This window comes from Culicoides brevitarsis, chromosome 2, assembly GCF_036172545.1.
Source record: "Culicoides brevitarsis isolate CSIRO-B50_1 chromosome 2, AGI_CSIRO_Cbre_v1, whole genome shotgun sequence".
NCBI classification, from domain to species: domain Eukaryota; kingdom Metazoa; phylum Arthropoda; class Insecta; order Diptera; family Ceratopogonidae; genus Culicoides; species Culicoides brevitarsis.
The window spans coordinates 28303985-28320731 of record NC_087086.1 but is presented as its reverse complement, the minus strand read 5'-3'; the positions used below and the strand labels follow the sequence as shown (position 1 = coordinate 28320731).

General features: G+C 27.0%; 2 protein-coding genes across 4 annotated transcripts; one reads left to right on the top strand and one right to left on the bottom strand.

Annotated features, from left to right (window-relative positions):
- The first annotated feature begins 300 nt into the window (after positions 1-300).
- On the top strand, positions 301-16591 carry LOC134831465 (alpha-tubulin N-acetyltransferase). 3 transcript variants are annotated; one of them, XM_063845195.1, is made up of 9 exons: positions 301-453; positions 5155-5451; positions 6768-6800; positions 7430-7579; positions 12365-12609; positions 12706-12814; positions 13076-13268; positions 14868-14914; positions 15694-16591. In XM_063845195.1, the coding sequence occupies exons 2-9, from the start codon at positions 5348-5350 to the stop codon at positions 16280-16282; spliced, it is 1470 nt and encodes a 489-aa protein (XP_063701265.1). In that variant the 5' UTR covers positions 301-453; positions 5155-5347; the 3' UTR covers positions 16283-16591. The 3 variants fall into 3 exon arrangements, with proteins under 3 accessions (XP_063701265.1, XP_063701266.1, XP_063701267.1); XM_063845196.1 differs by lacking the exon at positions 6768-6800; XM_063845197.1 differs by lacking the exons at positions 13076-13268; positions 14868-14914.
- On the bottom strand, positions 9209-11050 carry LOC134831466 (uncharacterized). Its single transcript, XM_063845198.1, has 2 exons — positions 10809-11050; positions 9209-10336 (listed from the first exon to the last, which is right to left on the bottom strand). The coding sequence occupies exons 1-2, from the start codon at positions 11002-11004 to the stop codon at positions 10053-10055; spliced, it is 480 nt and encodes a 159-aa protein (XP_063701268.1). The 5' UTR covers positions 11005-11050; the 3' UTR covers positions 9209-10052.
- Positions 16592-16747: the final 156 nt, after the last annotated feature.

Sequence of the window (16747 nt, the reverse complement as noted above, 5' to 3'; positions counted from 1 at the left end):
CCTTAATACCTCATTTGGGTTCATTTTGAATTCAGGAAGATTAAATTCTCGTTTACACTTCAATCTCCGAAGAAAATTTGGAAGATTGAGCACAAAACTTGAGACATTTGATGCCCAAAATGCGAATTTTTATGTTTTTCAGCCTTCTTTGAGCGAATTTTTCCCCTTTTTAGTCTTTTCAATGGAAGTCCCATATGACATAATCTTCCATTCCTCAACTTTCCACTTGTCATCGTAGCTACGGCTGCTGTTTATCCACTACAACTCTGTTGGGTGTGTGCAATAGTATCAAATATCTCAAAGAAACTTTTAAAAAAAATCTTAAAAAATTCCAAAAGTTGCCAAATTTTATGAATTAAGTGCTTGCCAATTTATTGAACCAATACTCAAACTACAGGATCAAGTTCTTGCCAATTACCATCAACTTTCAACACGAAAAACGAATTATTACAAGTAAGTCATTGCAATTCAGAGAGAAAATCAATATTACGGTACTTTTTCTGTGTCGGAAAATTTTTACCGGTTCATCGAGCAGAAATTATAAATTATTTAAATTAATTTTTGGTCTTGAAAAGTTTTTTTATAAGATTTTTATTCATGAAAATTCAAGTTTTGATTGAAACTTTTTAAAAAATCAGAACTTTCATATCAAAATATTTGATTCTAACGCCGTACAAGACGTATACACGGAACTTTTCATGTGTGAAAATCATCAGACGAGATTAAATTAAGGTCATAAGTGCCGTGAGCAATCATTGGAGATGAGTCTTTTTAAGAGGATGAGGGAGATTTTTGGAGGGGGAGACTGGAAAATGCTTGGAATGTTGGCTGGAATGTCAGATTTAAAATTTTTGAATGTTGTTAGCCGTTATTTTGGGGAGAATTATTTTTTGTGGGGTTTTTGTGAAAATTTTAAGTTTCGCGATTTGTAAAATATTTTTAAAAAAAAGTTTGGGAACAAAAATTAAATTAAGAATTTAAGTTTTTGGTGTTTTAGTTAATTAAAAATTCTTTAAAAATTAGAAAATTTGGTTAAAACTCGAAATTGATTTTTTTTAAAATTTTGTTTTTAAGCTGTAGAAAATTATTTTTTTCCTCATAAAACAATATTCGATACAAAATTTTGATTTTCATGGATTTTTTTTATTTAAATGTTGTTGAAAAGAGATTTTTATTCAATTTAAAATTATTTTTAATTTTTAAAAAAATATTTAATTGATTAAAAATTAATTAATTAAATTAAATGATGAATTTATTAATTAAATTAATTATAAAATAATTAAAAAATTTTTTTAAATTTAATTTTAAAATTTTTTTTAATTTTTTGCTTAGATATTTTTTTTTATATTTTGGTAATTTTTTTTTTATCCAAAATTATTTTCTGTTATTTTCTTTGTTTAAAAAAATTAAAAATCTTACATTTTTTGATCATTAAAAGTATTATTTAAAAAAAAAACCGACAACTAGCACTTAAAACCCCTCGCGAAACGTAAACTCCCCCCAAACTATACAAAATATGCGAAAAATCATGTTTGTTTGGAGTCGCAGCGGGCGTAGTTGAATGCTCATTTTGAGTTTAACTTTTGTCGTAACAACACGAAACAAGAATTTCGGTAATAATTTTTTTTATCGTGTTTATCAATCATCATTTTTATAAATAAACAATAAAAGTAGTGAATCAATTTGTGTAACAAAGAAAAACAAAAATAGAGACGTCATTAAAAAAATTAACGAAAAGGTGAAAAAAGTTTCATTATAAAATTATAAAGAAAAATTATTAAAAAAAAAAAAATGAAACGAATCACGTGAAATCTCGATTAAGACTTTGAAGGCGACACTTTTCTTTTTAAAACTGCATAAAATTGCGGCACATGCAATTTTCGCATGCAATCAAGATAAAAGTCTTAATTGTGCAATTAATTTTCCGTCGTCGACCACTTTTCCTTTTACTCCGTCGACCGCCTCCTTTCCACGTAACAATTTCCTCTTCTTTTTCCTCGATAAGCTCTAAACACGAAAAATGCTCATTTTCTTCGTTGCTGCTCCTTGCAATCAGAATGCAACAACATAATTGATTAATTTTTATGCAAAATGTTCGGCGAAACGAGCAATTAGGTCAGTAATGAAGAAAAAAAGGAGAGACCGGTCGTTGAATTCAATTCAAAACTGCGCGATTTTCATGCGAATGTCGAGCAAATATTGAAAGAAGCCTACGAAGCTAGCTTGGCAAAGAATGTGGGTGAACGACAAGTATGTTGTTTTAAAGTCGTGCTAAAAATACCTAATAATGTTATAAAATAACATGAGACAAGGGACTTGCTTGCAACGCGCGTAATGAAATGCAATGCAACCGTGTTTTTTTGTTAAATCAATAATAAAATGTGGAGTTTTTGTATTTTTTCGGAGGAGTATTCAAGTCAATTTTTTCGAGTTTGTATATTCCTCTGTGAATTCGGAATTAATTAACCTTGCATGCATGCAATTTTTAGTAGCAACGAGTTAGTCACTTCAGAAGTTGTGACAAAACGGAACGAAACGGAAGGTCAGAAATCCGCCAAAAAAGGAAAAACCAGTTGAGTGAGTCTGACAGATTAAATTTTGTAGTTGTAAAAGTTATGAATTTATCGATTATCAACAACATAAATTCACGTTAATTTTCTCTTGAAGCTCCCATAAAAGGGATAGTGAATGGAAAAATAAAGAGAAGGAAAATATTATTTAACTTCAAAGTTAAGAATATAAGTCAGTGGAAGGAGGAATTGGATAAGGACGACAACTCGTCACTTTTATGCTTCGTTAGTGATTTGAAAGGAGCGTAAATGAAGTAATTTTTATAAAATAATTGACATGAGTTGTAATATTTTAATATATGCTGTTTTAACATAGAATATTTACTTTCAATACAAATATTGTATATTTTTTGATAAATTTAAGAAAAAATCAATCCTCAGAATTCAAAAATATTTAAAATTGAATAAAATAAATAATATTTTGTATGAGAGGCAGTGGCGTTCCTATATAAGGGGAGCAAAAAAGTATTGCATAGATCGTATTTTGAGATAAAAAGAAATAATTAATGCTATTAAAATGACGATGATGTACGTATTTTTATATTATCCGCTGAAGTCGCATATAGGCGAAGACTTATGCCAATTCAGAAGATAATTTTTGGACCAATTTTAATTAATTATTGTGTATTTGTCTATTTTTGTAATTCAAAGAAGAAGATTTTGTCTTGTCAAATTTTCGGTTGTTGTTCTTTAATGTCCATTTTGTTCATTAATTTTCTCTTCTTGACAGGACGGGCAAAATTCTTCAAGATGCTTATACCACATATTAGCTTGTTTTCTAGATTTTGTTCGTTTGTAAGTTTCTGTACAAATCCTGACTTCTATTTAGCACGAACAAATTTTATGTAAGTTTTCGACCTTCCTATCCTTAAGATAAGACGGGCTCTTATTCTATTTTTTTCACAATTGAAAACATTTTTTTTTTAAACGAAGAGTTTGTATATTGTTTTTAACGGGTCATTCAAAAACCCATAGCTTGAATCCAGTTACATGAACATAATTTGTTCAGTTTTTATTTAAGCATCTGTAATTAAAGTTACAGTCAGTTTCATATTAAACTAATAATGATCAAATTTCTTGCTTTCTTCTAAATTAATCACTTATTTTGTACTAAATTACTCGTTTGACAATTTGGTTGTTGTAGCGACAGATTTACACTATTTCTGTTTCTAGGTCTAGGCCCAAGAAATTGGCTGCTTCTACGGGGTTTTTTTCATAAGTCCCTGGTCAGACAGTTCTGACAATTTGGTCAAATCAAACACATACTTGCCAGAATTGTTATCACCTCCTTTGCTGTTTTCAACTCAAGACATATAGGCTAGTTTCTGTTTAAAAGACTGACAAAAGTAAACTCTAAATGAACTTAAAAAACTTCAGCATTCAGTTTCAATTTAGTTAAAATTCGTTTAAAAAAAGTTAAAATAACATAACTTACTTGTGTTCCCCCAAAATTTTTTGTCCAACTACTCCACTGAAATAAAAAAAAATATTATACTAAACTAAACTAAACTATTATTCGTCTTTCAACTCAAAGCTCATTCTTAACAACTTTATCACTTACCACTTGACCCGTAATTCATTCATTGTAACGTAATTTCTTGCAAAAACTCCTCCACAGGTCATTTAACGTGCCTACTGCCTCTCATTAACTTACATTTTCTCTGCAACACTATAATTTTGAGGTCGTTGCCTTATTAACTTATCGACCTCCTATTTTCACACCTTTTTACCGCCTTTCACTGCATTTCCTGAGAAACTTCCAGAACTTACGTCACTTTAGTGCTTCATGTGTTAAAAATATATTATTCTCGCGACAAAAACAGCAACAAAACTTTCAAACCTTGAAAAATTTCTTATTATGTTACCGAAAATGGTCATGAACCGGCAAAAGCTACCCACGCGCCTCACTCGTTCGTTCGATTTATTTATGCTTATTTACCTCTCGGTTTATTGTCTAAATAAAAACAGAACTTGTAATTAAGCAACTGTTTCGTTGTCTGTTATTAGCTGTCTATTTAAGGCTTTCGTCCTACGAAAAAAATAAAAATTAGAAAAAAATAGTTTTTTTCCTTAAAAAAAATTAAATTTTTTGCTATAAAAAAGTCAACATGAGCTTAAGTCAATATCAATAACGAGTCACATATGTTAATTTTTTGTTGTTCAAACAGAACTGAAACTGAGACACTCCCGCGTGAGTGGTGAATGACTCGTTCTACTGCATGCCGTGCTATGTGAGTGAATGTATCAGATCTTCTTTTTCTGCTACATATTGAACGTTATTACCTCATCTAAATATTTGTTTGTGTGGCACGGCGGCGTTTAATTTGCTCTATGCATGACGACGAACCAGTCTTTATGTAACCTTATTCGCGGTCACACGTCGAACGTGAGTTTAGTTTTTATTATTAAATTTTTTGCTTGTCTAGTCTCTCGCGATTATTTAGTATTGTTTATTTTGTTAATTCACCACGATTGTCGTCCAAAAATAGCTAAAAATTAGTCATAATTTTAAGAAAATTGAAACAAGAAAAAAAACTTACCAACCATCTGTTCGTTTGTTTAATAATTTGTGTCTTTTTTCCAGATCGATTATCGAAAATTTATTTATTAACGTAATTCACGTGATTGTGTGAAAGAAGAAAAAATACCTAGAAAAAAAATTAGTGCTTGAAATTAATTACAAGGTCAATTGATTGCTCGCTCATTCGCTTGCAGCTCTCATCTATTCACACCTAAAACAACAAACAACATCATCAAGTACAACAAATCGCACTAGAATGGAGTTCCGATTCGATTTAAGTGACTTATTCCGACATCCAATTGTCAAAATCAACAATTCCATGCTCCCATCGGGCTTTGTTGGAGATCGCCGTACTGCGTTGTGAGTATTTTTTTGTTGTTTATTTTTTTAAGTAATTTGTTAATGACCGGGCAGATCCATTGAATTATTTGACAATATCATAAAAATAATTTATTGAATTTAAATGATTTTTAACATATTACAGATTAAAAGATTATTTAATATTTTTTTTTAAATAAAATAAATTTAATTTTTTTAAAAAAATTTTATTTTTGTTACAACTAAAATTTAATTTTTTTTTAACAATTTTAAATTTAAAAAAAAAAAAAATTATTTTTAAATTTTTATTAAAAATATTTTAAATTGTTTTCATGCAATATTTCAATAAAAATTGTAAAAAAAATAAATTACAATTTCTTTTATTTTTTTTTTAAATTAAATTTATTTTATTTTTTAAAAAAATTATAAAATAATCTTTTACTCTGTAATATGTTAAAATCATTTAAATTCAATAAATTTAAATTAAATTAAATTATTTTTAAAAAATTAAACCAAAATAAAATAATGTGTAATGTGTACTTAAAAATTTATTTTTTTTTTAATTTTAATGAAAAAATATTTTATTTTATTTAAAAAAAATAAATTAAAAATAATAATTTTTTAAATAAAATTCAGTTATTTTGGATTTAAAATAAAAAAAAAATTAAAAACGTTTAAAAAAATAATTTTCTATTAAAAAATTATTCTGTCCAATATTTTTTATTGTCAACATAATTTCAATGGACTTACCCGTTTTAAAAATTAATTTAAAATTAGTCGCTTCACGAGTTTTTTAGTTCAATAACTCCTAAAAAAAAATTGGTTATTGTCTTCATTTTTAACATATTTTTTCTTGAATAGTAAATAATTAATTTATTTTTTAAATTAGAAATTTATGGCAATCGTCTTTTGTTTGCCATTTTTGGTTTAATTTTCCTTTGTAGATAAAAAATTTAAATTTTTCATGATTTTTTTCGAAAGTTGAAGTGATAAACGATGCGCCACATAATCCAGTTCAATCCAAATTTAGACACGTTTCCGTAATTAATCCGAATTTTTATTCTTGATTTCTTAATAAATGTCAATTCAATGACAATTAACCTTGATTCTTGATTGTGGCTCGTATTTTATCACTCGTTAACTATCATGTCTTGTTGATTTTATGTTGAAACAAAAAAAATAATAAAAAAAAAATTTTAACTCACTAACTTTTTTTTATCTGTCTAACTCCCTTGTGTGTGTATCATCACCAACAATCTTTATAAATAAATAAAATCTCGCACAAAATCACCTTTTTGCCACTTTCTTGATGTTTTTCTGGTGTGTCCGTTTCTACGCTCGAACGAAAAAAAAAATAGCATCGACGAGGACGATAAAAAGCGATGGTATAAGTAAGATAACTTTTTGAATTGGATCAATGTTGTTAATGTTTTTTTTTCTTTTCAAATTTATTTTTATGACAAAATTTTTGTTTTTGATCATTTTTGTTCTTCTTCTTCTGTGTTACACTCAAAAAACACGAACTCGGGTGCAGATATTTAATACGACGGTAATTCTTTTTAAATAATTAATGGAAAATTTTGTGAATCGTCAAACTTTTTCCTTAGTTTAGAGTCCATTCCATGTCCATGATCACCTCAAATTTGATGAGGAAGGACTTTTTCGTAGCTTAAAACGGAAAATTCTGTAAATAAATAAAATTAGCTTACTCAGCATTGGCTGTAAATAAGCTAGAATCGAATTTTTAATCGGAAATTCAAGCCTTAAATGATAAAATTCACTAAAAATCACGAAAATTGGGAAAATGTCAAATAAAATACACAAAACACTCGATTAAATTGTAATTTATGTTCGATACTTACACTTGTATGAATTAAATTCACTCCAAAATTGCATTGTAATTACTCACATAACACACTTTTGTTCATAATTTTCAGTTTAAACTTTAGTTTAGTTACTTTTTGTCATAAATTATTCATTTTTTTCATGTTTACTAATAAATTTTTCAATAAATTTATAGAGAAGCCACTGCCAAAATTGCCGAAGTCGTCAACGACATTGGAGAGACGTCCGCCAAATCACAAGGCTTGAGTGTTCCCGTTACCAGTGGCGAAAAATTGCGTCGTTCGGATCACGTTATCTACTTGCTGAACGAGAAAAATGATAAAAAGTGAGTAAAATGATTATTTAATTCAAAAGTTAAATAATAGATTTCGTTGGAAATTGTAACACCCAAAAAATTTTCCGCTGAATGTTGCGTGATTCTAAGAAAAAAAAAACAAAAAAATTACATAGAGGCACATAATTAACATTTATAATGAAGCTCTTGTAAAAAAATGTTTGTGGAAAGACGGAATGTGGTCGTGTTGCTTTATTCAACAATTAAGTTTACGTCGTTGTTGTTCTTTTTGAAGGTTTTTATGTAAATTTTTGTGATTTTTTGTTGATTTTTTTCGTCTGTCTGGAGAATTTTTTTAATAGTCGACTGAAAAATAATTTTAAAAAATATTTTTTATTTAATTTTTGATTAATTTACCTTTTTTAAAAAATTAAACAAAAATTAAAAAAAAAATAAAAAAATAAAAAATCCAAAATGAAAATTTAAAATTAAATTTAAAAAATTTTAAAAAAAATTTAATTAAATTTTTTTTTTTTAAAAAAAAAATTTTTTTTATTTTTTAATTTTTAAATAAACTTTTTATTTTAATTAATTTCAAATTTTTAATTTAATTATTAATCTTAACGTAAATTTTTTAAATAAAATTAATTTAATGTTAAATTCACAAAAATTTACTCACAATTCAGTAAAAATCAAGAAGAAAATCGGAATTTAGGTCACAAAAAAATTTAACAAAAAAATATTTTATTTTAAAAAATTTTTATTTAAATTAATTAATTAAAAAAAAAATATTTAATTAAAATAAAATTTAATCTCAATTATTTAAGTTATCAAATTAAATTTAATTTTAATTAAAAAAAAAAATTAAAAAAAAATCAAAAATTTTTAAAAATTAAAAAAATTAAAATTTTGAAAATTTATAAAAATTTAATTTGAAAAAAAAATTTAATTTTTAATTAAAAATTTTGAAAATTAAAAAATTTTAAATATGTTTTAAATTTTTAATTAAAATTTAATTTTTTAAAAATTTTAAAAAATAAATTTAAAATAAAATTAAATAAATTTAGAATTAAATTAAATTCAAATGAAATTAATTAAAAATTAAATTACGAATAAAAAAAATTTTAAAATTAAAAAAAATTATTAAAAAAATATTTTTAAACTACAATTCATCGTTAAAAATCAAGAAAATTTTAGGTCACAAAAAATTTAAAAAATTTAAAAACTTTTATAAGCAAGAAGAAAAAGCTTTGGACACACTAATTAAAAAATATTTAATTTAAAATTATTAAAAAATTATTTTTTTAAATTTTTTCAAAAAAAATTAAGATTTTTTTGATAATGACTTTATTTGTCAAATAAATAAATAAATAATTTTTATAATTAACTTTCTCCAAAATAATTTAATTAAATTTTTAACAATTATTTTCATCTAACAATTTTTTTTTAAATTCTTCAAAAATTATTTTTTTTTAATTTCACCAAAAATGCGCTAATAGCTCTTATTTTTATTCACAATATTAACTTAGGTCGTCACACGTTTTTACAATTTCTTACAAAAATGTTTTTCCAAAAGGCGAAAATTGGCTAACAACACAAAAATAACAAAAGAAAAAAGTTGGGGAGCTAAAATGTGTGTAATTAGGTCGACTTATTATTTTATTTATACTTTAATGGCAACCACAGCTGTACAATCCAAAAGCACACTTACCCTAGACCAAACTAAAAATCATAACCAACCACTGACGATGACGCGCACAAATTTTTAATAACAACTTTTTGTTGTTGTTCCTGTTTTTCTTCTTCAAAAAAATTTTCCAGCCAAAACTTTATTATTATTATATTTTCGCTTCGTCCATTATAAAACGATTAAAAACATGAACTTGATTTCTATTTTGTGGCAAAGGTGATAAAAGAGCGTCTTGACACTGACTTTCGCATGTCCCTGAGACAATTTTTGGTTCAATGAACGAAGTTTTTTCTCTCAAAAATTAATTTTTCATTAAAAAATTCAACGAGAAACGGAAAATATCAAGTTGTTAATGACAATTCGTGGAAATTAACTGAATTTTTTCTCACATATGTCACTAAATAGCTTTGAATATTGAAAAAAATGACACAAAGGTGGTTTTGACATGCAATTCTCAGTACATTTCTAATAATATGTCATTAAAAATAGCCATTTAACATGTTAAATAATGAACTTTTATCAGTTTTTTCTGTAAATTTTTGATTAGATACGCACTTTTTTTATTTAACGATTACGAAACATCGTTTTTAATCACTTTTTATCTGATAACCCATCGTTTTTACGCTATTTTCTGTCAAATGTCGGAACGAAAATCCATTCTTCTCCAAATCGGCAAAAGTTACTTCCAGATATTCCGTGTATCCTGCTGTTTTTGCTGCTTTTTGTGATGAAAGGCATGTAAAAATTGTGCTTGTTGTCTTCAGACCAACAGCTTTCATGAGTTCTATTCGTGCTTCAAGCATTTTAGCAGCAATTCCGCGTCTTCGGTATTTTTTATTCACTGAAAGTCCGAAATCCTACAAGCACAAACTGATCTTTTGGCTCGAAATTTTCACTCAAGGACATGATGTGCTTGCCACAATTGAAAATTTCACTCAGGGGTGCGGTTTTTAACGGGAGTTGAAAATCCTGCTCGGATGTGTCAAGGGCAAAAAGGATGTTTAAGGCTACGATTTCGTCGGAACCTTCTTTGAAACAAACGATTGAGAGTTTTTCGTTTAGGAGAATTTGGTAGAGTTGAGAAAATTCTTCTACTGCTTCAGGATCTTCGAGGACGTCTGAAAAAAATTTAAAAAAAATAATTTAAATAATATTTTTTAGTTAAAAAAATGTTTTTTTAATTTTTTTAATAAAAAATTATTTTAAAAAAATAATTTTAATATTTTTTTAATTAAAATAATTTAATTTTTATAAAAATTTTTTTAATTTTTTAATATAAAATTTTAAAAAAAAAATTAAAAAAAATATTTTTTTTTATTTCAATTTAATTAAATTAAATTTATTTATTTTAATTTAAATTAAAAAAAAAATATTTTTTAAAATTTATTTTTAATTTAAAAAATATTTTTAAATTTTTTTTTTAAATAAAAAAATATTTTTATTTTTTTTTAAATAAAAAAAATTATTTTTATTTTTTTAATTCAAAAAAATTTTTTTTAATTTTTTTAAATTAAATTAATATTTTTTTAAACTAAAAAAAAAAAATATTTTTTTTAAAAAAAAAAAGTTAAAATTGATTTAAAAACGAACCTTTTCCCTTAGCGAACGTCTCTTCCCCCAAATACTGTTCATGCGTCATAAAAGCAATCGCATCCGCATATCTCTCCATCGGCAAATCCTGGATCCAGTACTCGACAAGATCCTCACTTTCCGAGTCCTTCGCTTGAAATCTCGCATAAACGCGCGGAAAAGAATCTTCCACATGTGGCCTCTTCCAACGAAACATTTTTTCTTAAATTTTTTTTTGTTCCAGTTCTCAAGCTATTGCAACGCTTGTCGTTCAATGACTGAGTTGTCTCAGTTTTTGTCTCGTAAGATAACGAGAGAGACCGAAATTCGTGCGTCAAGATAAGAAATGTTATCAAAAACAAATTTTTGTGCATGTAAATGTGACCTAAAGAACAACAACAAACGCCCGTTGATGTCCTAATTTCGTCGAATTACCACCTGAGCGCCCTACATTTTTAATGTTTTTCTTTTATTTCCTTCTAAATTTTCGCCGCATGCCATTGATGTCGAGCGATTTGTGACCGCAAACCCGGATTTTCTGTATTTACAGCGAAATGTAGTCGTTTTTATTAGAAAAGCAAAAAAAAAACAATAACATTCAAGTCAAAAGTCTGCATTGCTGCCTCTCCATATAATAATCGTTATTACTAGCATTTTCACTACGTTATTATTTTATGAAGTTAAAATTATTCTGTTATTGCGTGTTTACTCCATTTGAGGAATTTCTTTACTTTATTATTGCTACCCCTGTTGTTGACGTCTTGTCACAATCGATAAAAATCAACACTTTAAATTTTTTACCGCATTTCGAAGAAAAAATGCGGTTTTATCATGGGTTAATGGGAATATGTTAGGTCACGTGGTTGAAAATAATTAAACCACGTGGTTTAGAAAAATAATTAACCTATGTCATAGAATAAAATTGACCACGTGGTTAAAAAAATTCAATTAACCACGTGATTTTTTAAAAAATTGTCACGTGACTTTTTATTGAGGGTTAGAATAAATTTTTAACCACGTGGTTTCTGTAATTATTTTTACCCACGTGGTTTTATGAATTTTTTCAATAGGTTTGTTTAAAATTTTCTAAGCCACGTGCTTTAAAAAAATTAATTAACCACGTGGTTTAAAAAAAATTGTCACGTGACTTTTTTAAGGTTAGAATAAATTTTAAACCACGTGGTTTCTGTAATTATTTTTACCCACGTGGTTTCATGAAGTTTTTTACACTATAAGGTTTGTTTAAAATTTTCTAAACCACGTGGTTTAAAAAATTCAATGAGCCACGTGCCTTAAAAAATCAATGAACCACGTGGTTTAAAAAAATAATAAAACCATGTGGCTTAGAAAACTTTAAAATAACCTTATAATTTGAAAAAAATCATGTAACCACGTGGGTAAACATAATTACAGAAACCACGTGGTTAAAAAATTATTCAAATTTGTAAAAATGTCACGTGAATAAAAAACCACGTGGTTAAAATTGATCACGTGACTTAATTAAAATGCGATTTTATCGTCGAACTTTCTTCGAATGAAACTTTTTTAACAAATTTTTACTTTTTTAATTTTTTCAGAGGTTTAGTAACCGGCTTCTTAAAAATCGGCAAAAAGTCCCTTTACTTGTTCAACGAACAGGGTAAGACGGTTTACGTGAGTGCCATCTGTTTGCTTGACTTCTGGATCCACGAATCCCGTCAACGACAAGGCTGGGGCGGCAAACTCTTCCAATACATGTTGGAACAGGAAAATTTATTGCCGCAAGAGGTCGCTTACGATCGTCCATCGCCCAAATTGTTGAACTTCTTGAACAAATATTACGGTAAGTCTTGAACTGAGGTGTTACTTGTAATTAAATTCACTCGCCGGTCTACTAATTTTCTCTATTTTTATGTTAATCGTTGCTTTTTTGTTTTAGGTCTGTACACGAAAATCCAACAATTGAATAACTTTGTGATTTTCGATGGATTTTTCGATAATAAGGGTGATTTAGAAAACGTTGACCGTCGCATGCGCATCACCGCTAGGTAAGTTACCTGCTTTCTTGGCTTTAAAAAAGTCAACATTAACATAACTCTCACATGCGAACGAACCGGGGCACGATTTAAAAAAAATTACTTGAAGCGTGTCTCAGTTTTTCCTTAACCTTTGTGCCGTTCAGTCAAACAATTTTTCACTAACTCGTAACTTTTTTGTGCTTTCTGTCTTTTTTGTGTGCTTCAAACAAAATTTTTGTCACTAACAATTAACAAAAAAAAAAAATTAAAAATGTGGGTGTCGATTCAAAGTCCTAACTGTAATCTCTTTGGGCCGCAATTCGTCAAAGAGGATGAGGATCTAACACATCATCACGCTACTAACCAAAGACGCTCAAACTCACAAACGCGCGGTGCCGTCTCGAATCCGCTCTCGCCCTCGATGGTGCAACAACAACCGCTTGGCAGATATGCGGCACCGAAACCCATGTCGAGCATGAGTCAGGTAAATTTAAATTTTTTCGCGATTTGTTGAAAATTCTCAAAGCATGAAAAGATCAAGATAAAAAATTTTCAATTTTCTTTGAATAAAAAAAAAACTTGAACCGACCCCGTTTGACACAAACTATTCATAAATAATTGCCGGAAACATAATCGTAAATAAATCTCTTTTTATTGTGTAAAATTGCAGCGAGACATCGGAAAATGTTGGGAAAATTCAAGGTGTGTCGGCACAGACCAGAATGTCCCATTTTACTTAAATTTTGTAAATAAAAGTTTTGCTGCTGATTTAAAATTTTGATAACCGGTGAAAAAATTAAAGTTAAATTGAATTTATGGGGTTGAACAAGTAAATGAAGAATTTTTACGATGGAAATAATTTTATTAAAGAAAAATGTTTAAAAAAAATTTTTTATAAAAAAAAATGTAAAAATTAAAAGAAATAAAAATTTAATTTTTGTTCAATTTCTGGGTTTAAGTGCTCAAAGCTTTAAAAATTAATTAAAAAAGTTAATAAAAAATGTCTAAAAAATATTAAAAATAAATTTAAAAAAAAATTAAATATTTTAATAGAAAAATTAACAATTTAAAAAAATACGAATTTGACAAAAATGTCAAATAAGAAAATATTTTCTCAAAACTTAAAATATTAAGGATATTTTTATTTTTCTTTCGGAATTTTTTTATATTTTTGGTATCATTCTCAATTCTTAAAAATTTAATATTAAACAACAACATTATTTATTTTATTTTATTTAATTTATTGTTTAATTTTTGGCTATTTTGTTCTCAAGTTTTCAAAATTTCACAGTTTTTCATTTATTTTTAGCTAAAAATTTTATTCATTTTTTTTTAATTATTTATTTATTTTAATTTATTTTTTTATTTTTTTATTTTTGATAATTTTTAAGTTTTAAATTTAAAATTAAAAATTAATAATTTTTAATTTTTAATTTTTTTAATTATTTATTTTTTTTAATTTTTTTTTTTTTTATATTTAGAAAAAAATATATTTTTTTTTAAATAAAAAATGAGCTTAAATTAATTAAATAATTCATTAATACAAAAAAAAAATTAAAAAAAAATAAAAATAATATTTTTAATAATTTTTAATGAAACATTTTCGCTTAATTTCTTCAAAATAATATTAAACTTTAATTCAAACGTCGAAAAAAAATATAAAAACTCAATTAAAAAATTTTCGCTTATTTCCGACGAAAAATATCTAAATTCAGTTCAAATATTAAATTATTAAAAATCAACAAAAAAAAATCTGCTTGTTGATTCACCAAATAAACTCTGCGCCAAATTAAATTAAATGTCCAATAATTGCATGTCAACCATCAAAAAAAGCATGAAAAATCCATACAAATTAAATTATAACCGAAAATTATATTTTTTTTTTGTGTAAATTGAATGATCAAAGCACGATGTAACAAAAAATAATAATTAAATCTACTCAGACAAGTAAACCGCACGCTTTCACTAAATATTAAAAAAAAACGATTTAAAAAATTTTTTGATGCCAATTAACGTCAAAAAACGCTGATTAATCTAAAAAAAAAACAATTAATCAGAGAAAAAATCTTGACAATTTTTCCAGATAATTCATAATGCCCCGACAACCGTAACTTCTGAGTCACCGAATAGGTAAGCAGGTCGTAGATGATTTTTTTTTAGAGAGATTTTTTGAATGAAATTTCACACAAATCCACACAAAAAAAATATTCTTGCCAGCAATTTTGACTTGAAACATGAAAAAAGTAAGAATCAATTATGGAAAGGACAATGTTCCTTCTAAATTTAGACATGAAAACGAAGGAAATTGTCGTTTAATATTCAAGAAGGTCATCGAAGTTCACTAAAATTGTGTGGAAAAACAAACACATGTCCTTATTTATATTTAAAAGTGACGTTTTTTTAACTTGAATTTTGTTAAATATGGTCAAAATTGCATGACAAGTACACAAAAGTACACGAAACACAGTATTTTGAAATACAGCACACGATTTTTCTTGAGTTTGTTCAGTTTTTTGTTTGAGTTTTTTACATTTTTTTCTTATCATTGGTGTTTTTTCTCTATTATTTCTTTCATTTTTTCATTATTTTTACAGAACGTACTAATTATTTCAATCAGATCAAGACTTCCAACCTTCATCATCATCAATCCATGGGCTTCTCTAGCGTGTTTTCCTTTTGAATATTTTATTTTTTGTAACATTTTTTTTAAATATTTTTTATTTATACAAAAAAAAATCTATTTTATTTAACAAAAAAAAAATATTTATTTAATTATTTTTAAGATTTTATGAAAAAAAAATCCAGTATTAACAAATGAATTATGTTTTTATGCAATATGACTAATAATTTTTTGTAAATTTTGTGAATTGTAAAAAAAAAAAATTAATTTCCAATAAAAAACATTCCAGTACTAATGAACATTACTACCAAGAGTACAATTCTTTGCATTCGCCGTCGTCCCAAGCACCGGTCAATCACGAAGCCGCTGACGAAGACGACGACGACGAGCAACCCGAAGGCGACTACCAAAAAAGTGTCGAAGATCTCGTGGATGGCGTTGCGGAAATCGATTTCGCCGAACAGCAACGTCAAGCTTCGCGTCAATCGTCTCGTCCGCCAAGCGTTCCGCAATCCCCAATGCGTTCGCATGCGGTACCCGAATCGCCACGCAGCACCACAAATGGTCATCATACGCCCACAAAAACTGACGGCACCAACGGGTATCATCAGCAGTCGCCACGAAATCCCAAAATGCCCGTTTCCAAAATGCACACGGGCCAGAAAAATATTTCGTCGAATGTGTTTGCGGCCGTTTCGCCAGGACAAAAAATGGAATTTGATCAGGAAAAGAACGAGGGATTTGGCAGTGTGAAGATTAACAGGCCGATCCGGAATCCGAATGAGCGACATGAAACGGATAGTGTCATGTCGCACGATAGTCGGATGACGGAGCAAGGGCACTTTGACTTGAAATATTATCACAACCGGTTGTGGTAATTTTTTTTTTGGCGTGAATGAGAATTTTTTTTTGAAAGAAAATGAGGAGATGGATAGGAAAAAATAACTTTTTAATGTTAGAAGCGAGCTAAAATTACTAAAAAAAAACATTCCTTTGTGAAAAAATTTAATTTTTTTTTCATTTAAAATTTATTTTTTTTAATTTTTTCTTAATTTAAGATTTTTTTTTATTTTTTAAAAAGTCACGTTTTTGTAGACTTGTAGATCAATTTTTGCTAAAATTATTGATAAAAAGTACAAAAGACCTTCCTAGTCTTAAAATTTAATTATAAAATTAGTTTTTGTTAAAAAAAATCGCACCAGTTATCGTTTGAACCAAATTCGTTGCAAAATATAGTTCAAATTTTAATATCGTTAAGATTTCCTTTAAGGATTTTTTAAAATATAATTTTTGTTGTTTTAATTTTGATTGCAGCGCAGGATATAAGAAAGATTTCCAGGATT

Excerpts from the sequence above, each read along its gene's own strand:
- LOC134831465 (XM_063845195.1), top strand. The coding sequence starts at position 5,348 with ATGGAGTTCCGATTCGATTTAAGTGACTTATTCCGACATCCAATTGTC. Across the intron at positions 6,801-7,429 it reads GATAAAAAGCGATGGTATAA|AGAAGCCACTGCCAAAATTG; the intron begins GTAAGATAACTT and ends ATAAATTTATAG. Across the intron at positions 14,915-15,693 it reads ACTTCTGAGTCACCGAATAG|TACTAATGAACATTACTACC; the intron begins GTAAGCAGGTCG and ends AAAACATTCCAG.
- LOC134831466 (XM_063845198.1), bottom strand. The coding sequence starts at position 11,004 with ATGTTTCGTTGGAAGAGGCCACATGTGGAAGATTCTTTTCCGCGCGTT. Across the intron at positions 10,337-10,808 it reads GACGTTCGCTAAGGGAAAAG|ACGTCCTCGAAGATCCTGAA; the intron begins GTTCGTTTTTAA and ends AATTTTTTTCAG.